Consider the following 23,476-nt stretch of genomic DNA (forward strand, 5'->3'; position numbering starts at 1 on the left):
TGAGATCAGCTGATGGAGAGGTGGTGACGTGTCAGTATGATGAGCGCGGCTCGAGTTGTCTGCCTGAACTAGCTTGCAGGCGGCGCTCCATGTATGGTAAATAATACATATAATCAGAAAGAATATGATTTCAAGATTTCTATGTGCTACAAAGTTTAGCAGATACCTACCATCAGAATAAACGTGTCTACAGCCCGAAACTGAAAACAGTTTTGATCTCTTAACTAATTTCTTTATTCGTGAAAAATGTAGAGGATTCTTTTTTTTTTATAACTCATCTTTTTGATTTGATTAGGCACAATCGTGATGCTTTCTTTAACGTAATCAGGAATGTGTCTGAGTTGATAGACAGGTAGGTGTGTTGTAGGAGGCTGCAGAGGAGGCTGAAGGCCTGCCTTGGCTCCACCTCTTTGACAGATTTTAATTGGTCAAAATTTAGGTTGAGTCAGCATTACCAACATGATGACTACCATCGCTGGGCTCTAAAACACCTCATCAGAAACCATTTGGTATCCGCGATTTTTCCAGAGTATGACTGGAAATCATCTTAAAGTTTATGATTGTTGGACTGAAAGAAGTGAACTGACAATTACTGGTCAACTATATAGTCAGTTAACAAATACATTATCATCATCAATCAACCAATTAATCAATCAGTCAATCAACCAATCAATCAGTCAATCAATCAATCAATCAATCAATCAATCAATCAATCAATCAATCAATCAATCAATCAATCAATCAGACTTTTATTTATAAAGCACTTTTCATACAATGACTTTTTAACACAAAGTGCTGTACATTACAACAACTTAAAATAGAATAAATGAAAAACAAAGAAAGAAAGATATACATAAAAATAAAAATAATAAGACCCCCCATCCTAATCCAAACCCCAGCCCCGACTTCAAACCCACCCCACAATCCTAAATTTAAGAACACAATATATGCAACAATGATAATAACAATAAAAATACAATATATATATATATATATATATATATATATATATATAAATGAAAAATAAAAAAAGAAGTTGCTGAATGAACTGAACTGTTATAACTCAAATACCTTGTTTTGACATATAGAGTAATAAAATGTGCATCGTCTTCTGTCTTTCAGGAGAAAGGAATTGGGTTCAGTGGATTGTTCAAGAAGCCACCCAAACCTGCAGACACCTCGTCAGAGGAAGTAAGTGGCTTCTTCTCTGTTTTTCTGATAATTTTTTTTTTTATAACTCATCTGTTTTGATTTGATTAGGCACAATCGTGATGCTTTCTTTTACATAATTAGGGGCGTGTCTGAGTTGATAGACAGGTAGGTGTGTTGTAGGAGGCTGCAGAGGAGGCTGAAGGCCTGCCTTGGCTCCACCTCTTTGACAGCTTTTAATTGGTCAAAATTTAGGTTGAGTCAGCATTACCAACATGATGACTACCATCGCTGGGCTCTAAAACACCTCCTCAGAAACCAATGGGTATCCGTGATTTATCCAGAGTATGACTGGAAATCATCTTAAAGTTTATGATTGTTGGACTGAAACAAGAAGTGAAATGAAAAGTTAATGGTCAACTATGTAGTCAGTTAACAAATACAAAGATACAAGTAGTTTTCAAGCATTAATGTCAAACATTCCTCAGCTCCATTGTTTCCAGGTTTTGTGCATTTCTTTGTGTTATCAATCAATCAATCAATCAATCAATCAATCAATCAATCAATCAATCAATCAATCAATCAATCAATCAGACTTTTATTAAGCACTTTTCATACAATGACATTGTAATACAAAGTGCTGTACATTACAACAACTTAAAATAGAATAAATAAAAAAAGAAAGAAATATATATGTAAAAATGATAAGACCCCCCCCATCCTAATCCAAACCCCAGCCTCGACTTCAAACCCACCCCACAATCCTAAATTTAAGAACACAATATATCCAACAATGATAATAACAAAAAAATAATAATAAATTAACATTAAAATAAAAAAAGAAGTTGCTGAATGAACTGAACTGTTATAACTCAAATTCCTTGTTTTGACATATAGAGTAATAAAATGTGCATCGTCTTCTGTCTTTCAGGAGAAAGGAATTGGGTTCAGTGGATTGTTCAAGAAGCCACCCAAACCTGCAGACACCTCCTCAGAGGAAGTAAGTGGCTTCTTCTCTGTTTCTCTGGCCCTCTGCAGTCTGACTTTTTGATAGTCCTCATCCAGAAATCAGTGTTGAAGTTGGATGTTAAAAATATGAGGCGAGGAGGATGGAGACCAGGATGCAGCTGTTTTTCACCCCAACACGACAGAGACTTCAGGAGGAAATAAAAAGTGGAAACACACACCAACTAGGCCCAAACTCAACGTCACAATACTTTCAAGTGACATCACTTGAGGAAGTTAACACAGGAGTCACGGAAATCTTAAGACAACTCTGTTCACATATCCAGAAATAACAGCTGTAAACAGACTCATATTTGTGTACTGGTGACTGTTAGTGATGAAATGTAAGAGGTCTGTTTTGTGAAACAGCATCTGATTATTTTCATCTTTGTCAGGAAAAGCAGCTCAAAGACAACGAGCTCTCAGGCAGCAACGAAGCTCTGTCTGAAAACAGCAACAAGGTGATTATCTTGGTGAATATATTATAAAAAGTTATTTAAGGCTTCACGTTAATAGAGAGAACTCATTGTCATGATATGATTGCTTTAGGAAAAAGGAGGAAGATTTGGTGGAATATTCAAGAAGCCTCCCAAACCTGCAGAAGCCACTCAGTCTGATGAGGTAACATTTGATTTCTCAGCTTTCTGTTTTCAGCTCTGAAGGTGGAACTATGTGGAAAATAAAGGGGTTGTTTGTACTTTTTTGTTTAAGTCGATTTTCTTTACATCGTGCATTTTTACTACTTTTATCCCACAAACAACCGCACTGAATATCTGACAGATGTATCCTGTGATTGTCTGTTACTATATATCTTAATCACTTTTAATGTTTTCTACATCCTATCTGGTAATTGTAAAACAGCTGTTCATGGTGTAAATAACACATAGTAACTTTTTGCAGGATGAGTCTCCTGACAAGGAGCTCTCAGCCAGCAGCGAGAATTTATCTGAGAACAAGCAGGTCAGTGAGTTAATCTCTGACATGATTCATTAAAAATAAGCGGCTTGAACTTTCTCAGATTAATCTTGAGTCTTTGTTTTTTGTCTGTTTCTTCAGGAGAGAGGCGGAGGCTTGTTTAGTGGACTTCTCAAAAAGACTCCCAAAGCGACTGGAGAGAGGGCCGAGTCACCTGTGAGTGAACGTTCCTTTGATTTACGCTAAGTTTCTAAGCTTGTGCACAGTTCAAACTTTAAATTCATCCTCTGTTTGATTTCAGGAAAGAGAGGCTCAGAAAGAGCTGTCAGCCAGCAATGATGACCTGTCTGAGGGTAACACCAAGGTGAGCTGCTTCTGAATCCAACCACAACTTGTAAATTAAATGTCTCCAGAGTAACTCTTCACTGACAGATTGTCTCTTTTCAGGAGAAAAATATTTTTAGCAACATGTTTAAGAAGCCGCAGAAACCAGCAGAGGGCGCTGCAGCAGACAAGGTACTGCAATGAGATCAAATTGATTATGTCACATTTTAAACTTATGGTTTGTTTACTGCTGTGGATTTTAGTTTTGACTGTCTTCGCGCTTGTTTTCAGGATCTGGAGGGGAAACAAGAAAAGACGTTATCAGCCAGCAGTGAGAATCTGTCTGACGCCACCGTCCCAAAGGTACCTCAGTGTTCATGAAACCTCTTTCACAACATGGACTGAAACCTGATCAGAGATGAGACGCAGAGAGATTATTCCTTGTGTTTTTCTGCTTTGTTATTGTCACTATTATTCTAATCTGTGTACAATAGTTCAATGTATTCATTTTCATGCTCATGCTTCACACAAGACAACCAAATAAGAAGTCTAGGAAAGTATTAAACATTAGAGATAGAGATAAACCACATTAGAGATAAAAATGCATGATTGCACTGCTTTTCATCATATATTTACTGGATAACTTCAATCATTTTTAATTGTAATACCTTAATTTGAGAGCACAAAAAACAAAGTCTCACTCCTAGTGAACTTGTGAGCATGTTAAATTGGATTATTTTACGTTATGTCATTGTTATTGATTGTATTCATTCAAGAGAAATAAACACACATCTGTGTTTCAGGAGAAGAAAGGGGGCCTGGGCGGCATCTTCAAAAGATCAGCAAGCATTGACAACCTGTTTGATGAGGTCAGTGTTGACGCTGTGCACGCTCACAGCAACAACAGTTAAACACATCACGACAGAAACATGATTGTTACACATGATGATGATGTTACTTTGATACAAACCAGGTTGCAAATTGTCGGAGTTACAGTCCTCTACAGCTGTCTATTTCACTGTGTGCTGAAATCAACTCAGCACTTCAGCCTGATATGTAGAGGATGAAGTGATTGAAAACTTTGAGACATGTTAGGCGATCATGTGAAGTGCATTTAGATTTTAGATTTTTTTATATTAGATAAGGTTTATTTTAGTCTGCATCTACAATCAACACTTCCCTCCACAACATCAGAGCCATGTAAAGATCACTAATAAAAACAAAAACAAAACAATCACTGAGGGATTCAGCAACCAAGAAATATGTATATAAACGTAAACACACATAGCGATATGTACATGCATACATACACATGCATACAAACACAAGTACATTTATGCCTACATATAAACATACATACACATCCACATACATTTTAGCCAATCACATGCTGACCGTAAAAGGTGTAGGCTGAAGTCAAGGCTTATCCTGCCTACCCTTTTACATAACTTATACCGTATAGGCAACGTTGTGCCAGTAATTGTGTTATATTATAACAAAGCAATCTTTAAACTTTTCATTGAGAAACAAACTTACAAATAAAAAACAAAATCCCAAAACATTTCAATCTCAACAAGCAGCAATTCAGGTAGATTTAGTTATCCAGTTCTAGATAACTAAAGCTTACTTTGGAGTCGTTACAAGCCAAGCAAGAAGAGATTTTGAATGTAAAGTATAGTTATGACCCTTTTTTTTGTCTTTAATTTATAAATGTTCACTCAACTTGTTTTTCCACTCATCAGGAGAAAGGTGGTCTGTTCAGTGGACTTCGCAAGAAAACACCCAAAGCTTCTGGAGACGATGCAGCTGCAGACGTGAGTTTGTCTTTAGCATCACTCTGTGGATGCTGTGATGTTACGTGTGTTCACTTCCTGGTGTGCAGATTTTTGTTAACTGTCTTATTTTTCATTTTAAGGACAAGGACGAGCAGAAGGAGCTGACCGGCAGTACTGACAATCTGTTTGAAAACGACAACACCAAGGTAAAGTGTTGAGAAAAGTTGCTTTTGAACTATAACACTGACATGTAGAGGATGAAGTGATTGTAAACTTTTAACACGTGTTAGGCGATCATTTGAAGTGCAGTTCCAGATAACTAAAGCTTACTTTGGACTCGTAACAAGCCAAGCAAGAAGAGATTTTGAATGTAAAGTATAGTTTTGACCCTTTTTTTTGTCTTTCATTTATAAATGTTCACTCAACTTGTTTTTTCACTCATCAGGAGAAAGGCGGTCTGTTCAGTGGACTTCGCAAGAAAACACCCAAAGCTTCTGGAGACGATGCAGCTGCAGACGTGAGTTTGTCTTTAGCATCACTCTGTGGACGCCGTGTGTTCACTTCCTGGTTTGCAGATCTTTTTTAACTGTCTTATTTTTCATTTTAAGGACAAGGACGAGCAGAAGGAGCTGACCGGCAGTACTGACAATCTGTTTGAAAACGACAACACCAAGGTAAAGTGTTGAGAAAAGTTGCTTTTGAACCATAAAAGGAAATCAGTACTTTCAAACATTACTATAAGTTCAGTTTTATGTACTTAAATACGCAGCAGAACTTCTCCTGTACGTTTAAATGATTTGGAGCTTGTTGTGTGTAGGTATCGTTGTTTTTTTAATTCAGCCAACAGTTAAAAAACATTCACTTCTAATAAACGATTAATACAACATGTTGCTGTAGTGTTTATTGCCTCGTACTCAGGTCCTGTCTGTGTTTGATGTCTGCTTTCAGGAGAAGAGTTTTTTCAGTGGCATGTTTAAGAAAACTCCCAAATCAACAGACGGGAACACTACAGAGGAGGTACAGTAACTACCCTGTTTTTATATGATTTATTAAGGCTGGTCAAATATTTGTGTATTTTGTGTCAGAGTTTTTAATGTTGTATTTTTTTTTGTGTGTTCAGGAGTTAGACCAAGAGGATACAAAGTTGTCTACCAGTGGTGAAAATCTGCTAGAAGCATCAACAACAAAGGTATAGATGTGTGATGGTCTTAATTCAAGCCTGTTTCCTCTGCTCCGTCCTGATATTTGACCTCTAATGGGTGAATGTTTCAGGAGAAGACAGGAGGACTGGGCGGCCTCTTCAAAAGGTCTCCCAAACCATCTCCACGCTCAATTCCTGCTAAGGTAAACACATGAATGCTGTTAAATCTGACATGAGCATGTTGAAGCCAACCTTATAGTGATAGAAACAAATATTGAAGTAGCTTAAACAAACTGTTTACAGAAATATCCTTTTTGTTTCCCAGAATCCTCTCAGCCGCTCTGGCAGCTGTGACAGCCTCCCAGGAGCAGAGGTGAGAGCCGATCAAAATCTGTGGATGCACACGGCAATTTATTGACCTACTTAATAACTTAATACTGGGGGGACTGAGCTAGTGCACCGTCAGGAGAATACTCCTCTTTGGGCTGAAAACATTTGGGTACTTTTGAGAGGATTATTACTGTAAGACAACACAAACAACTAAATCTTCATCAGGGAAAAATACTTCACATGGGGAATCATGCAGCTTTTGACCTCAGTGAAGAGAGACACTTGTTTCTTGCTTCACTGGCAGAAAACATTTACAATGTCATTATTCACAGTTTCACATTAAGCCAGTCATAGACTTTGCAGAGTGAGGCGGATTCTGACCTGATGTTCAGTTTGGACTTGGCAGTTTTTTGAATGCCAAGTCCAAGTAAAGAGGATTAAGTTCTTTAAACCATCGACCCAGAGAGTGTTTTTATTCTGTAATTCTTGTACAGCAAAAATCATGTGTTGCCTGTTAATAAGACGGCTTCATCAACCTCCCCTGAAAGTTTTAGTGTTGATATTTAACTGAAATTCTTGTTTTTTTGTTTTTGTTTTTTTGTTTGATTGTTTCTCATTGTTTGTATTTTGTAGGGCGATCTTGGTGAAGTTTCCGCCAGTACTGAGAACCTTATCGATGCTACAGGCACAACAAAGGTGAGTCTTGTAGAGGTTTGTTTTATAACTTGATTTGTATCAACATACTTTCAGATTTTTAATTAATGTTACTTTTCTTCTTTAACAGGAGAAAAAAGGAGGTTTTTCTGGGATGTTCAGGAGGAACAAAACAATAGAACAGGTACGAAATTACAAACAACAAGAGACATGAAATCTATTTATCTGAACACACTCATATCAGAAGAACTGTATTAGGAGTTACACGGAAGGATAAAAGGTTTGATTTAAGTTCACTGACAATCTCTGAATTCAAGACAAACCATTAATAAAGCAACTTAAATGTTTAGAATATATAAAGAACACTTTGTGATTATATCTTCATGTACTGATATCCTGCAGTTTTAGTTTTATATGAGTAGCTTCCTCAGTTATTGATGCAATTTTTTTTAAAGAAGACACGGTCTTAATCTTGTTTTTTTTATAGATTTAAAATCTTGAATGTTTAAATGCAAAAAGCTACAGGAAGTTAGTGCACTACATTCCCTCCTGCATCATGAGTCCATTAATTTGTTCAAAAATCATCTCTGCTCTCTACCGTCTGTTTTTCTTTACAGGATAGTGAAGACATAGAGGCACCAGTAGGAGGCGGTCTGAGACGCAGGAGAACCATCAAGAAAAAACAACGAGTGAGATGTTTTTTATTTTCAGGGGCATGATCAAGAATAAAGGTGTAAGTCAACAGATCCACCACTTGGTGGCATATTAGAATTTGCTGGGTACTGTCAGGAGCTGATTTTAAGATTATTTCCTGTCTGAGCTTTGATGTTGAAGTTTATTACTCTTTAACAAACCCTTTTTTTCATGTCCTCAGGTTGTGTCCTTCAGAGTGAAGAAAACTCTTCCCAAAATACAGAAGCGTAACGCACAGGTTTGTACTCATGTGATGTCGTCTAAACCTTGGATCAGATTCACCTTTATTCATGCTCAACGTGTTCTTGTTCATATTTATTTAAGAGTCACACTTGTAAAGTTTACCTCCAGACTAAAACAGACACGTTCTCTCTGTCTCTAGTGATCATCCCCAAAAGACCTCATCCATTTTTTTTTCATTTTAATCCTCTCATTAGATGCTTTCGTTGATATTATTCTAAGGTTGTCAGATGTTTTTTTGTTTTGTTTAGTAAAGTACATAATTTGCTATTTGAACCTCCACAGAACTCAGAAAAGATGCCTGAGATTGAGGAGGCTGTGGAGATGCAGGACCTGAACCCAGCACAGGTTAGTAACATAAGAAGAAACGTTACACGGGTCAGACCGCATGTGATCCATGATTCAGTTTTTGTTATAAGCAAGGTTAGACTATCAACGTCATCACGGACTCCTTCCAAACATATCGGGAACACCGGGGACAGCAATGGGGCCTGCAGAGTTAAATGCAGAGTCGAATCGTGGCTAAGTGAGGAGTAGAAAAATTTTTCAGATATATTCTCTTTTTTTGTGTTTGTTATTTTGACAAACTGCTGAACAGAGTCACACAAATCCCATCTTAAAACATATTTTTACTCCTTGGCTTTTAACCCACCATGAGAGTTGTGTGGTCTCTGTCTGTTCTTTGATTGGATTTTTATTTGCTCTTACAGTGTTTTATTTTATTTTTATTATTATTATTATTTTGTGTTTTTTTCAATCTATTTGCTCTTACAGTGTTTTTATTGTATTGTTATTCTTTATTTTATTTTTTTGTACTACTGTTTTATGTGTTTTATTCTGATTCTTTTATTTTACTCTATTTTTTTCTCAGACAGCGTTTTATGTTCTGTGTGTTTGAACTTATTTTACCTCACTGTGCAGCACTTTGCTAAACTTGATTGTTTTTTAAATGTGCTCTATAAGTAAAGTGGGTTGGATTGGATTGGATACAGACAGTTTAGTGTGATTGTGATCAGAGGAGGGAAAAAATGTCTTTCCTCCGATTTGAATCTGAACTAAGAATCGGTTTTCATTGACACTAACATAAACACAAAGTGGTTGTGACAGATACTCTATAAAAACAGTTTGAGTGGATTTTGTCATAAAATAATGTTTGTTATGTTTGTTTTCCAGGACAGTTCAGTTGAAGTTGAGCCTGTGGAGATGGCAGCTTACCCCACTGAAGCCGTCGATCTTCGAGCTCAGGAGGTGAGTTTTCTCCCACATCACACCTGAGGTCAAATACAAGAATAAGGCTCTTCAATACATATTGTCTGTTTTCGAAACCACCTACTATACTAGCAGTACATACTGATTTGGCCAAAATGCAGTGTGTAGTAGTATGTTGTATTTGAAAAAGAGCAAAATCTGCAGTATGCCAAAACCAACCGGATATACATACTGATTCGGGAAAATTTCACAGTGTGCATCGGACAAGTCTTTTTCCATCTTTTTGACGAGGGGAAACTCAGTTTTTAGGTAATTTGAAAATTATAAAATTCCATGTAAACCACTTCTTAACTTTTTAAACCATAAGTGATGCTAAAGAAGCAGTTTGGCTATCAGCTTGGCAGTTGTTTACTTCCACTTTCCGAAACCGGAAATTCAGTGACGTCTGGCTCAGCATCCTGCAGATCAGATCCAACAGACTACAGTCTGTACTACGCAGTATGTAGTAGGCAGTACCTACTACATACTACATTCGTAGGTAGTATGTAGCAAGCTGTTTCGAAAACAGCCAGTGTTATGGACTAAACAGATGGATTATAAGATCGCTTCATGATCAGCTGATGGATTCATTATGAGTGAATCAGGACAAAATCATCTCCACTATCATAAATCTCCACTCAGTCGATCTGTGGCTTAAGAAACCACTAGAGAAAGGAGAGGGACTGACTGTTTTCTTGGACTGCATCAGAGTTTGATTAACAGCTGTCACTCCCTCATGTTTATTTTTTATGTCATCATGTCTGTAACTGATAACTCAGTTTGTCTGTCACTGACATGAGTCTCTGTTTTCAGGAGAACGATGAGCTGTTGGAGTGGTGGAACACAGTCAAAAGTGAGCCAGTTTTTTATTCTCTTTATTATTTTGTTTGGATGTAATCTGGATTAAATTATGGTAAAAGTCATAAGATAGGCAAAAATAGAAACACTCTAAAAAGTAGGAACAAAGTTCTGTTACGTGATTTTCCTCCACTCATTCATTGAATGATTGTGCTGCTTCACAGGTTGGTCAGAGTGGAATGAGGCGTCGAATTTCCAGGAGGAGGACGAGGAAACGTAAGTTTTTTTTTCTTTGATGACTCTTCTTTCTATTTCCGTTATTCAAACCAAATGTAGAAACTGTTTTCGTCAACTGAGGATCATTTTAGGGTATATATTGTATTTATATCCTTGTGTTCTATTATACTAAAAGCCGTTTATCTGAAGAGGTAAAGATTAACTTAAAGGGATAGCTTCAGTTCCTCAAAGTTGGAGTCTGTCTTGATGCACTGACCTGCAATCTTGATTCTGGACCCCTGTTAGCACTTAAAGGTGCAGTTGGTAGGAATAGGGTGAAGAACAATTCTTTTTTTCTGCGGTGTTTGGAAAAAAAGTCCTCATACCTATCAAAACTCATCAGTAATTGAAATAATTTGAGATTATGGCCAAATCTCTGTGTTTTTTAATGCCTTTGTATCAAGCAATGTTATTATTACCCTCTCAGAGCTACTCTTTGACCCCCTGTCCCGATTGGTCAAGTGGCGGACCCTACTAGGTTGTCCTATATAGCTGGGAAGCCGACACTACTTCCTCATAGAACAAGCATGAGAAGTAGGGGAGATCTGGTGGGGTGGGATAGTGTTGACATTCGAAATCTCTCTCCAAACTGATGTTTATATCAGGACTACCAACAGCAGCTTTAACAGAAGGAACCCACCGTGTGATGAGTCTCAGACCTTCACGCCTCTCCTCTGTCTCTGCAGGGCGATGGAGCAGGCAGCCGATCGTGTCTACATGGCGGCTCGTCTGTTTGTGCGTCTCTTCAACCAGAGGGGGGCGGCCCTGCAGCATCGCATTCTGGAGCTCTTGGCTCTGGCTGACGCTTCAGATCAGTTCCACAAGAAAACAGTGTCGGTTGCTGTGGGTGGAGGCGTGGCCAGCGTCGCCGGCAGCATAGCTACAATCACGGGGCTCATCCTGGCACCATTCACTTTCGGTGCTTCTATCATTGTCACAGCGGTGGGGATTGGTGTGGCGACTGCTGGCAGCATCACTTCAGCCACAGCTAATATCACTGATACGGTTCACTCCAACATGGACCGCAAGAAGCTGGAGAAGATGATCCAGGGTTACCAGGAGGAGATCAAAGACATCAGGGAGATCATGGAGTTCGTACAGGTGAGGGAATGATCCCACTGTTTTCTCTCTGTTTTTATCAGCCGATATGAAGATGCTGATAAAGACTCAGAAAAGTATCTAATTATCTCAAAGCTTAACGGATAAACATTTCGTGTACATGTTTTTTTGGGCAAGATAATAAGTCAAAGATAATCTATATCAACATCAATAGTAGGCAGAGAGAACAAAACTGAACAACATAGCTGAACACTGGTGGTAAAGCCAAGGTGAAATCAGGATAAATCATGTGAAATATCTACTTCAACGATAATCCAGACAGGTTTGCAAAATAAGAAAGAGAAGGCTGCCATGATGAGATCAAACATGATTTAATCTTATCACCTTAGATTCACTTTGTCGTTAACACTGGAATCCTAAGAACATGGTGAAGAGGGGGGGTGGTTAGGCTCTCAAGCTATATCTGCAAGTTTCTGCAAGTTTTAAATTCAGTAAAATGATTAGTATTAGTATCTACCACTTAATAAGTTGGCTCGTCAGAATTTAAGTTTCTGGGGTTTTTAGATATGTTTTGGGGCATTTTTATCTTTATTGGATAGGAAATCAGGGGAGAAACAGGAAACGTGGGGAGTAGAGAATAGGGGAAGACATGCAACAAATGGCCGAGGCTGGGAATTGAACCTGTGAGCACTGCAATGAGGACTATAACCTCTGTACATGGGGCATACGCTTGGACTGCTGGGCCAAACAGAGCCTCAAGTTTCTGTTTAAACAGCTCGGAAAATAATTGATTGGAACATCCTGACTGTAACCACAGCTGCAGGGTATTTCTCAGTTGAAGTGAGTAACAGAATACTGCTGAAACAGTAAACGTATGACAATTTCCACTGTGAACAATCAAAGTGAAAGATAGCATTGGCTGTTAAAAAAAGCATAGCAATAGAGAAAAAAAAGGGGGAAAAACACCACTAGCTCAGCAAAATAATGAGGTTCCACTTTGTCCATGTGGATACCGACTGTAAGGAAGAATAAACTTTATCAACTCATTTCCTTTGAACCATCAGACAAACTTAATATCTTGGTCTTCTCTAAAATGTTTCAGAGGAATGAAAATTTAGTGAACAAGGTTGACATTTTCTTTCCAAATCCTGAAACCGAAGACACACTCATACACTTCTTAAACTATAATTTATTTTCTATTTATTTATATATTTTATTTATATAGTTTATTTGATTCTGACAGTGCAAATAACATAGTACAACTTCAGTCTGTTACAAACAAGATTTGTTGTTTGATGTATCGCATATAGAGCTAAACGTTATTGCTAGTTTCAGTCTCCTGTCCATTGTTAGTAAATCTGGTTTGCTCAGTTTTTCCCTCCATAATGACGTTCTGCTTTTATGTGAAAACTTTTATGCTGAAAATATTTAAATATAACCCTAAAAATGTGGATAAAATAACACATTATTAGAAAAGGTGTGTGTGTGTGTATCCTTAGAACTGATTTTAGAATAGCTTGTTTGCATATGGCGTCACTTCCGTTCCGTGAAATGCAGATGGGGGTCAGGAAGTGATTTGCAGCAGTCGGTGCAGAAACACAGGCTGTTTTCGAAACAGCCTGCTACATACTACCTACTAAATTTTAATTTAGTAGGTAGTATGGCTGTTCTGTTCGATCTGTGTTGCAGTGTGCTGGGCCAGACATCACTTAATTTTCCGGTTTTAGAAAGTAAACAACGGCCAAGCTGATAGAGAAACTGCTTCTTTAGCATCACTTAAGATTTAAAAAGTTAGGAAGTGGTTTATATGGAATTTAATCATTTTCACAGCACCTAAAAACTGAGTTAAAAAATAACAGAAAAGAAAAAGCGGAACGAGCGCTGTGCATTGTGGGACACAGTACGCGAGGCAGACTGGTCCGATGCATACTGAGAAATGCTCCCGAATCAGTAGACATCCAGGTAGTTTCAGCATACTGCAGATTTTGCTCTTGTTCACACACTGCATACTACATACTGAATTTTGGCCAAATCAGTACATACTGCTAGTATAGTAGGCGGATTCGAAAACAGCCATACACACAAGAAAAATGCCTAAGGTGTGCATTGTTTACGTTTCCCTAACCGATCAAACAGAGAGAAGTCGACAAGTTTTTATCGTGTCCCAAAGGTAGTGGTTCACAACGGGGAAAAATGCAAAAAAATCTCTGAAAAATGACAGAAACAGTGGATATCGAACCTTAGTTTACCGTCTGGAGGAGCTGAGTCGGATTATGCCCGTGTGTATAGTGACCAGGGGGCAGCTCGCTCGGCTTGAAGTGAAGCTTCCACAAAAACTGCCCCCCCCTGGTGGCTGGCTGCAGTATAGGTCAAAAACTCTGTCTCCTACATTCATTTGAATGGGGCAGCAGTCAAACTTTAAAGAATTTAATACACATCGTATGAATGTTTCTCACATCCGTATGCTGTGGTGATATGTAGTTATTTGACTGTTTTGTGTTCAAGGCCTCTTTTTTTCTGAACAGTTATTTTTTCATTAGTTATTAGAGTTTAAAAAACAGGATTTTACTTCCGGATTCACTTTGATTGACAGCTGCCGTAGAGAGAAACTCCATAGGACCTCTTGACAGTACGCTGTAGGGCGGAGCTCATTTCCGTGGCAACAGAAATTACTGTGGCACCACAGAAATTCCCTACTGCGCACTTTGGCTGCAGAAAATTTACAAGATGGCAGCGCTCTGGAACGGGATATTTTGGCTTCAAAACCGTTCAATGGTAAAAGGCTGAGCGACGCTGTCCATTTTATTTTCAGTCTATGGTAGTGACCACTTTGTCCAAGGTAAGTTAAAGTTAAGTTATTTTTTTACTTGCTGCAAACCACCATTGACCAAACCGTTGAGAGTGGTTAACCTGCAGTAAGTAAACAAACGTTAGTGTTAATAGAATTGTGGCTAGGAGGACAATTCATATCGAAATTCATTGAAAAATACTCACCCTGGCGAAAACCTAACGACAATCGTTGTTGAGCACCTTGATAACCAGGTCGTGGACCCAACCACTCAAAAAATTGTAAGCCTCGAGGCTTTTGAATGCCTTCATTTGCTCGGTGGTATAAAATGAAGTCTGGAGTATGAGGTAGTTAGTAATGTAAACGACACATTCAGAAATAAGCTCGGGTCAGTTAGAAAAATCGCAAGTCCTCATGAGATAAGGATCTCTTCCGACATAATCTAGAATTTTTTGTTGGTATCGCTGTCTTATTACGGTGTCTAGAGCAGCACAGTATGGGCTTTCCTCGGTTGCGTCAATTCTGAAATTTACATCCTGACCCCCGTTTGAGTTCTGCGCGTCACTGGTGTCACGTGACTGCAAACAACCTAGAAATAAAATGTGTGAGGAGGAATTTCAGTAAAAGAATGACGTAAAGACATGACATAAAATCTCAGTTTAACCTCCAGTCTTACATCCAGCAAATAAAAGAATGAAGATGACTCTTTCTTTGTCTCCTGTAGGCCGGTATGGACACCCTGGACGAGTGGGACTTTGAGAAATACTCACAGAGCGCTGGCAAAAAGGCCATGAACCACAACCTGAAGCACGTGTTGAAGGAGGGCGGCCGTGCAGGGAAAAAACTGATGATCAACACCGATAAGATCATCAGCACTGTGCAGGTGTTAGGAGCTGCAGGCGGAGCCGCCAAAGCTGTCAGTGCCATCAGTGTCACCACAGGGGTCATGTCGGCCCTCTTCCTGGCTCTGGATGTTTTCTTCCTCGCCAAAGACTCCCACGAGCTCCGCAAAGGAGCCAAAACTAAGTTTGCCAGAAAGATCAGGGACGTGTGTAAAGAGCTCCAGGACGGCCTGCTGGAGCTGAACAAAGTGAAGACGCAGCTGCAGAAGACCATGGATGGCGTTGAGGTGGAGGAGTACGAGGAGATCAAGGAGGTGGAGGTGGAGGTTGAAGACGATTTTGAGTCGGATCCGAAGAAGCTGGCCGAGCTGGAGCAGGAGCTGGACCTCATAGAAGAGAAACTGGACAAAAGGGTCGAGGAGGAGCAGAAAAGGTTGAAAGAGATCGAGCTGGAGAAGGAAAGGGAGAAGGAGAGAGAGAGGGAGAAGGAGATGGAGAATCTGAAAAAGAAGATGGAGAAGAGCATGAAGGAGAAAGAGGCAGAGGTGAAGGAGAATGTGGTTGAGTTTGAATTGGAGGATATTTCTGATGAGAAGAAAGAGGAGAAGGAGGAAGAAGTCAAAGAGGAAGGAACAAAAGCAGAACCTCTAAAGGGAAAAGAGAAGGACAAAGAGACGGAGAACTGGATTACAGCTGCCAAAGAAAAGTTTGACTTCAAGCGAGACAAGCCGAAAGACGACAAGGAGAAAGAGAAAAATAAAACTGGAAAGGAAAAAAAGGAAATCAAGAGCAAATCAGGGGATTCAAAAGAAGAGGATCCGGTTGAAAAAGTGTACTCTGAGAGGTTTAAGACGGAGAGAGAGAGCCAGAGGAGCAGCAAAGAGGAGGAGAAAGAGATCAAGCCTGAATGGAAATCTGTGATTAAAGACAGAGAGGCTGAAGGAGGGAGTACGGCAACGAGGTGGCACAGCAGCAGAAGTGACAAAGAAGGACCCCACTGGAGAGAGAGAGGGAGCAAACATGAAGGGAAGGACGCAGACAGCAGCAGCGTTAGTGGACACGGAAGACGCGGCAGCAGAACGGAGAGCTGGAGGAGGACAGAGGAGGAGAGAGGAGTGAAGGATTGGAGGGCTGAGGCAAAGAGCAGAGAGGAGAAAAAAGAAAGCAAGGACGGAAGAGAATCCAGAAGAGAGGAGCACGGAAAAGGTGACATGAAGAGAGAGTCGTATCGCAGCCACGAGACCACGTCATCGAGGAGGGAGCACTCGCAGAGGGAGTGGGGGAGCGACTCAAAGAGGAGTCACCACAGGAGAGGATCAGATGACCAGAGGGAGAGAGATGACGAGAAGCGAGGGAGCAGGATTGAGAGTGCGAGGAGGAAATTTGAGAGAGATGAAGGCGAGGCGGGGGCGAAGGATGAGGAGAGAGTGAGGAGGGGGAGTGACAGGGAGAGGAGAGGGAGTGACAGAGACAGGGAGCACAGACACAGCCACTGGAGCTCTCGATCCCAAGCCAACGCAATGCTGGAGGACGGACTGAATATTTAGTCACTTGAAGAGAGGTGATTAACACTCTGAGGTTTTATAGATTTAATGTTCCAGCAGAGGTAGAAGTTGGAGCACTACAAGACTTCAATAAAACTCAGCTTTTAAATCATGAAGCTCAGAGACGTGCCAAAAAAGGGTGCCTGATGAGACTCTTGGTACTCCAGTACATGAAACACCTCACAGAAACATGGTCAAGGTGCCTACATATACAGTTTTGACCACTTAGACTTGTCCACTGTTGAGTCTGTGCTGCAAAACCACAAATTCCCTGTGTGGATGTTTCTCCTGCTTCTTCTTGTACTTCAGAAGGTTGCTGACACTGAGCTCATCACGCTGGAGTTGATGCCATGGATGGATCAACAAGTGTTATTGTTACTGAAAGCACACAGAAGCTACCAAGCCAATACTTCATGCTGTAGATGTATGATTGTGGTGCAGGCTTCTAATATCAACAGTGGTGGTTATATGGAAGAATGGTAATGGACTTGTACTTATATAGCGCTTTTCTAGTCTTTCTGACCACTCAAAGCACTTTACACTACTCGTCACGTTCCCCCATTCATACCCATTCACTCACTGATGGTAAAGGCTGCTATGTAGTGAGGGACCATCAGTATTAGTTGATCTCATTCGTTCACATTCACACACCTCTGAACAACAGAGGGAGCAACTCGCCGTTCAGTGTCTTGCTCAAGGACACTTGGGCATGTGACTGCCAGAGCTGGGATCGAACCGCCAACCTTCCTATTGATAGACGACCGACTCTTCCCGCTGAGCCACAGCCGCCCCAATCATACAGTGTAAATGCAAAAACCCTGTTGCAGTGCAGCCAATCAAATCTCTCAGAGCATGTTCGTGAAGCTGCAGTGAGTGTCTTCATTCACTACATATCAATCCTTGTGTGTAAAGTGGGATCCGTCTTTTTAATGAAATCTGAAACTCTTAATGATCTTAAAGATGCTGTTTTCTGGAAGAGGCTGCTACTTCTTTATAACCATGATTTACTGATGTGTAATAACACACATATATATATTTAAAACTGTTGCTTATTTCTCTATATAAGGTGTCTGTTACCAACTATAATCCTGCAGGTGTTTCAGGGTAAAACTATGTTTACTGTTAAACTCTATATTGTGCCTTTGTTACTGAGAGTTTAGGATAGGTTTAGTTTTTTAATTCAGTTTATGTGTGAGGGAATATTTTCAGGATGTATATAAACTTGTCATGAACATGTACTCGGATGGTGTATTAGATTGACCTGTTACAAACTACTTTACACTCTGTGCACTTTAACCCTTCTTCATGTCTTTTATGCTGTTGCTTTATGATTTTAAATTTTTGTATAACGACTTATTTTTATATTTTCACTTATTATTGTATATTTTTATATAAATGGTCTTTTCTGTGGTTCTGGTTTCTCATTGAACAAATAAATTTTTAGAGCAACTGGAACATAACGCTGCTTCGGCTCTTCATTTTATCATCACAGGACAGTCTTCCTAATTTCACTAAACACTGCCTCTTCATTTATATCATGTAAAGGACAAGATAAAGTTGCATTTGCACACAAAACTGAGTTTGTGGAAGAGTACTCATCTTATTCTTTGATTAAGGCCTGCTGGTCCTACCTAAAGTCTCTAAAAGTAGTATGAGAGGTAGAACCTTCAGTTACTAGACCCCTCTCCTTTGGAATCATCTACCAGTCAGGGTCCAGGAGGCAGACACCCTCTCTACTTTTAAGAGTAGGCTTCAAACTTTACTTTTTGATAAAGCTTATAGTTAGAGTTGGATCAGGCTTGGACCAGCTCTTAGTCATGCTGCTATAGGCTTAGACTGCCAGGGGAACCTGTGCATTGACACACTGGGATCCTATCTCACCCCCCTCCCCCAACCCCCCCATCACTTACTTTAACTCTCCCTGTCCCATTAAAGTTACTAACCATAGACCTTTCTAGAGTCCCTGAGCTCCCTTGTCTCGTAGGTTCCTCTGAGTCGCTGGGCAAATACTTTTTCACGGCACCGTATCTCCTCCAATGACAGTCCAGGCCGGATGGCAAAATAAGAAGATAAGAGGGCTGCCATGATGAGATGAAACATGATTTAATCTTATCACCTTAGATTCACTTTGTCGTTAAGTTAACACTGGAATCCTAAGCACATGGCGAAGAGGGGGTTTTAGGCTCTCAAGCTATGTCTACAAGTTTCTGCAAGTTTTAAATTCAATAATAAGATTAGTTCAGTATCTACCTCTTAACAAGTTGGCTCCTCATCATTTAAGTTTCTGGAGTTTTCTAGATATGTTTTGGGGCAATTTTACCTTCATATAGGAAAGTGGGAGAAAGACAGGAAACATGGTGAGTAGAGAATAGAGGAAGACATGCAGCAAATGGTCGAGGCTGGGAATCGAACCTGTGACCAGGACTGTAACCTCTGTACATGGGGCATACGCTTGAACCACTAGGCCAACACTGCCTCAAGTTTCTGTTTAAACAGCTCAGAAAATAATTGGCTGGAACATCCTGAAAGTAACCACAGCTGCAGGGTATTTCTCAGTTGAAGTGAGTAACAGAATACTGCTGAAACAGTAAACTTATGACAATTCCGCAAAAAATCAAAGTGAAAGATAGCATTGACTGTTTAAAAAAGCAGAACAATAAGAAAAGCTATTAAACTAATACAACTTTATCAGTTAATTTCCTTTGAACCATCAGACAAACTTAATATCTTGGTCTTCTCTAAAATGTTTCAGAGGAATGAGAATTTAGTGAATTAAGTTGACATTTTTTTCCAAATCCTGAAACCGAAGACACACTCATACACTTCTTAAACTATAATTTATTTTGTATTTATTTATATATTTTATTTATATAGTTTATTTGATTCTGACAGTGCAAATAACATAGTACAACTTCAGTCTGTTACAAACAAGCTTTAGTGTTTGATGTATCGCATATAGAGATAACAGCTATTACTACTCAGTCTCCTGTCCATTGTTTGTAAATCTGGTTTGCTCAGTTTTTCCCTCCATAACGATGTTCTACTTTTTTGTGAAAACTTTAATACTGAAAATATTTAAATATAACCCTAAAAATGTGGAAAAAATAACACATTATTAGAAAAGGTGTATGTGTGTGTCCTTTAGAACTGATTTCAGAAAAAATAAAATGTTTGAGGAGGAATTTCAGTGAAAGAATGACAAAAGACGAGACATAAAATCTCAGTTTAACCTCCAGTCTTACATCCAGCAAATAAAAGAATGAAGATGACTCTTTCTTTGTCTCCTGTAGGCCGGTATGGACACCCTGGACGAGTGGGACTTTGAAAAATACTCACAGAGCGCTGCCAAAAAGGCCATGAACCACAACCTGAAGCACGTGGTGAAGGAGGGCGGCCGTGCAGGGAAAGCTCTGATGATCAACACCGATAAGCTCATCAGCACTGTGCAGGTGTTGGGAGCTGCAGGCGGAGCCGCCAAAGCTGTCAGTGCCATCAGTGTCACCACAGGGGTCATGTCGGCCCTCTTCCTGGCTCTGGATGTTTTCTTCCTCGCCAAAGACTCCCACGAGCTCCGCAAAGGAGCCAAAACTAAGTTTGCCAGAAAGATCAGGGACGTGTGCAAAGAGCTCCAGGACGGCCTGCTGGAGCTGAACAAAGTGAAGACGCAGCTGCAGAAGACCATGGATGGCATCGAGGTGGAGGAGTACGAGGAGATCAAGGAGGTGGAGGTGGAGGTTGAAGACGATTTTGAGTCAGATCCAAAGAAGCTGGCCGAGCTGGAGCAGGAGCTGGACCTCATAGAAGAGAAACTGGACAAAAGGGTCGAGGAGGAGCAGAAAAGGTTGAAAGAGATTGAGCTGGAGAAGGAGAGGGAGAAGGAGAGAGAGAGGGAGAAGGAGATGGAGAATCTGAAAAAGAAGATGGAGAAGAGCATGAAGGAAAAAGAGGCAGAGGTGAAGGAGAATGTGGTTGAGTTTGAATTGGAGGATATTTCTGATGAGAAGAAAGAGGAGAAGGAGGAAGAAGTCAAAGAGGAAGGAACAAAAGCAGAACCTCTGAAGGGAAAAAAGAAGGACAAAGAGACGGAGAACTGGATTACAGCTGCCAAAGAAAAGTTTGACTTCAAGCGAGACAAGCCGAAAGACGACAAGGAGAAAGAGAAAAATAAAACTGGAAAGGAAAAAAAGGAAATCAAGAGCAAATCAGGGGATTCAAAAGAAGAGGATCCGGTTGAAAAAGTGTACTCTGAGAGGTTTAAGACGGAGAGAGAGAGCCAGAGGAGCAGCAAAGAGGAGGAGAAAGAGATCAAGCCTGAATGGAAATCTGTGATTAAAGACAGAGAGGCTGAAGGAGGGAGTACGGCAACGAGGTGGCACAGCAGCAGAAGTGACAAAGAAGGACCCCACTGGAGAGAGAGAGGGAGCAAACATGAAGGGAAGGACGCAGACAGCAGCAGCGTTAGTGGACACGGAAGACGCAGCAGCAGAACGGAGAGCTGGAGGAGGACAGAGGAGGAGAGAGGAGTGAAGGATTGGAGGGCTGAGGCAAAGAGCAGAGAGGAGAAAAAAGAAAGCAAGGACGGAAGAGAATCCAGAAGAGAGGAGCACGGAAAAGGTGACATGAAGAGAGAGTCGTATCGCAGCCACGAGACCACGTCATCGAGGAGGGAGCACTCGCAGAGGGAGTGGGGGAGCGACTCAAAGAGGAGTCACCACAGGAGAGGATCAGATGACCGGAGGGAGAGAGATGACGAGAAGCGAGGGAGCAGGATTGAGAGTGAGAGGAGTAAGTTTGAGAGAGCTGAAGGTGAGGCGGGGGCGAAGGACCAGGAGAGAGTGAGGAGGGGGAGTGACAGGGAGAGGAGAGGGAGTGACAGAGACAGGGAGCACAGACACAGCCACCGGAGCTCTCGATCCCAAGCCAACGCAATGCTGGAGGACGGACTGAATATTTAGTCACTTGAAGAGAGGTGATTAACACTCTGAGGTTTTATAGATTTAATGTTCCAGCAGAGGTAGAAGTTGAAGCACTACAAGACTTTAATAAAACTCAGCTTTTAAATCATGAAGCTCAGAGACGTGCCAAAAAAGGGTGCCTGATGAGACTCTTGGTACTCCAGTACATGAAACACCTCACAGAAACATGGTCAAGGTGCCTACATATACAGTTTTGACCACTTAGACTTGTCCACTGTTGAGTCTGTGCTGCAAAACCACAAATTCCCTGTGTGGATGTTTCTCCTGCTTCTTCTTGTACTTCAGAAGGTTGCTGACACTGAGCTCATCACGCTGGAGTTGATGCCATGGATGGATCAACAAGAGTTATTGTTACTGAAATTAACACAATGCAGAAATATACATGCACAAAACCAACAGGCGCTGAGACCGGCAGTCTGAGGTTAAAGTTTTGGCTTCATTTGAGAACCAACAGGCTGAAGCAGCTAGCTACAAACTAGTATCAAGCGCAGTATCCCTGCTGCGAAGCTACAAAGCTAATAATTCATGCTGTAGATGTCAAGTCGTGATGCAGGCTTATATGAAGGAATCATACAGTGCAAATGCAAAAACCCTGTTGCAATGCAGCCAATCAAATCTCTCACAGTGTACAAATGAAGCTGCAGTGAGGGACTTCTGCAACAGGTTCTTTATTCACTACAAATCAATCCTTGTGTGTAAAACGGGATCCGTCTTTTTACTGAAATCTGAAACTCTTAATGATCTTAAAGATGCTGCTTTGTGGAAGAGGCTGCTACTTATTTATAACCATGATTTACTGATGTGTAAACACTGTTACAACTTCACATATTTATCTTTAAAACAGTTTAATATTTGAGTGAAATGTGTCTCTATATGAATGTGTCTGTTACTGACTATAATCCTGCAGGTGTTTCAGGGTAAAACTAGGTTTACTGTTAAACTCTATATTGTGCCTTTGTTACTGAAAGTTTAGGATAGGTTTAGTTTTTTAATTCAGTTTATGTGTGAGGGAATATTTTCAGGATGTATATAAACTTGTCATGAACATGTACTCGGATGGTGTATTAGATTGACCTATTACCAACTACTTTACACTCTGTGCACTTTAACCCTTCTTTGTGTCTTTTATGCTGTTGCTCTATAATTTAAAATTTTTTGCAACAACTTTTTTTTTCTTTGTCTATTTTTCATATTAACGGTCTTTTCTGTGGTTCTGGTTTCTCATTGAACAAATAAATTATTAGAGTAACTGGAACATAACGCTGCTTCGGCTCTTTATCATCACAGGACATAACAGATTAAAGAACAAACAAAGCTCCTCCTGTTTTCACTGAGAGATTTCCAGATGAGGTGCATTGCAAAGATGGCAAACTGGCAAATACAGCAACTATTTGGGATAAAATCAAGCTCCTAGACTAAAGTTTGTGGAAGAGTACTCATCTTATTATTTGATTAAGGCCTGCTTGTCGTACCTATAGTCTCTAAAAGTAGTATGGGAGGTAGAACCTTCAGTTATCAGGCCCCTCTCCAGTGGAATCATCTACCAGTCAGGGTCCAGGAGGCAGACACTCTCTCTACTTTTAAGAGTAGGCTTCAAACTGAGCTGGATCAGGCTTGAACCAGCTCTTAGTTATGCTGCTATAAGCTTAGACTGCCGTGGGAACTGGCACACTGACACACTGGGATCTTATCTCATCCCCAACCCCCAACCCCCCCATC

At 40.3% G+C, this 23,476-nt stretch overlaps 1 protein-coding gene across 5 annotated transcripts in view; it reads left to right on the plus strand.

Annotated features, from left to right (window-relative positions):
- Positions 1-22,921, plus strand: part of LOC117826961 (titin-like) — a 40,871-nt gene extending 17,950 nt beyond the window's left edge. For 3 of the 5 annotated variants that reach the window (XM_034703397.1, XM_034703399.1, XM_034703400.1), the window contains 28 exons: positions 1,123-1,191; positions 2,081-2,149; positions 2,550-2,615; positions 2,704-2,775; positions 3,055-3,114; positions 3,211-3,285; positions 3,371-3,433; positions 3,517-3,585; positions 3,685-3,756; positions 4,197-4,262; positions 5,136-5,207; positions 5,309-5,374; positions 5,614-5,685; positions 5,777-5,842; positions 6,117-6,185; positions 6,289-6,357; positions 6,441-6,512; positions 6,635-6,682; positions 7,273-7,335; positions 7,424-7,477; positions 7,911-7,982; positions 8,168-8,224; positions 8,512-8,574; positions 9,400-9,474; positions 10,288-10,327; positions 10,497-10,548; positions 11,235-11,649; positions 20,072-22,921. In XM_034703397.1, coding sequence (XP_034559288.1) covers positions 1,123-1,191; positions 2,081-2,149; positions 2,550-2,615; positions 2,704-2,775; positions 3,055-3,114; positions 3,211-3,285; positions 3,371-3,433; positions 3,517-3,585; positions 3,685-3,756; positions 4,197-4,262; positions 5,136-5,207; positions 5,309-5,374; positions 5,614-5,685; positions 5,777-5,842; positions 6,117-6,185; positions 6,289-6,357; positions 6,441-6,512; positions 6,635-6,682; positions 7,273-7,335; positions 7,424-7,477; positions 7,911-7,982; positions 8,168-8,224; positions 8,512-8,574; positions 9,400-9,474; positions 10,288-10,327; positions 10,497-10,548; positions 11,235-11,649; positions 20,072-21,736 — 3,771 coding nt within the window. In that variant the 3' untranslated portion in view covers positions 21,737-22,921. Of the gene's footprint in view, positions 1-1,122; positions 1,192-2,080; positions 2,150-2,549; positions 2,616-2,703; positions 2,776-3,054; positions 3,115-3,210; positions 3,286-3,370; positions 3,434-3,516; positions 3,586-3,684; positions 3,757-4,196; positions 4,263-5,135; positions 5,208-5,308; positions 5,375-5,613; positions 5,686-5,776; positions 5,843-6,116; positions 6,186-6,288; positions 6,358-6,440; positions 6,513-6,634; positions 6,683-7,272; positions 7,336-7,423; positions 7,478-7,910; positions 7,983-8,167; positions 8,225-8,511; positions 8,575-9,399; positions 9,475-10,287; positions 10,328-10,496; positions 10,549-11,234; positions 11,650-15,119; positions 17,357-20,071 lie in introns of those variants that run through there. The other 2 variants (XM_034703396.1, XM_034703398.1) reach the window with 1 other exon arrangement.
- Positions 22,922-23,476: the final 555 nt, after the last annotated feature.

The sequence above is a fragment of the Notolabrus celidotus genome, chromosome 15 (assembly GCF_009762535.1).
Source record: "Notolabrus celidotus isolate fNotCel1 chromosome 15, fNotCel1.pri, whole genome shotgun sequence".
Lineage (NCBI taxonomy): Eukaryota > Metazoa > Chordata > Actinopteri > Labriformes > Labridae > Notolabrus > Notolabrus celidotus.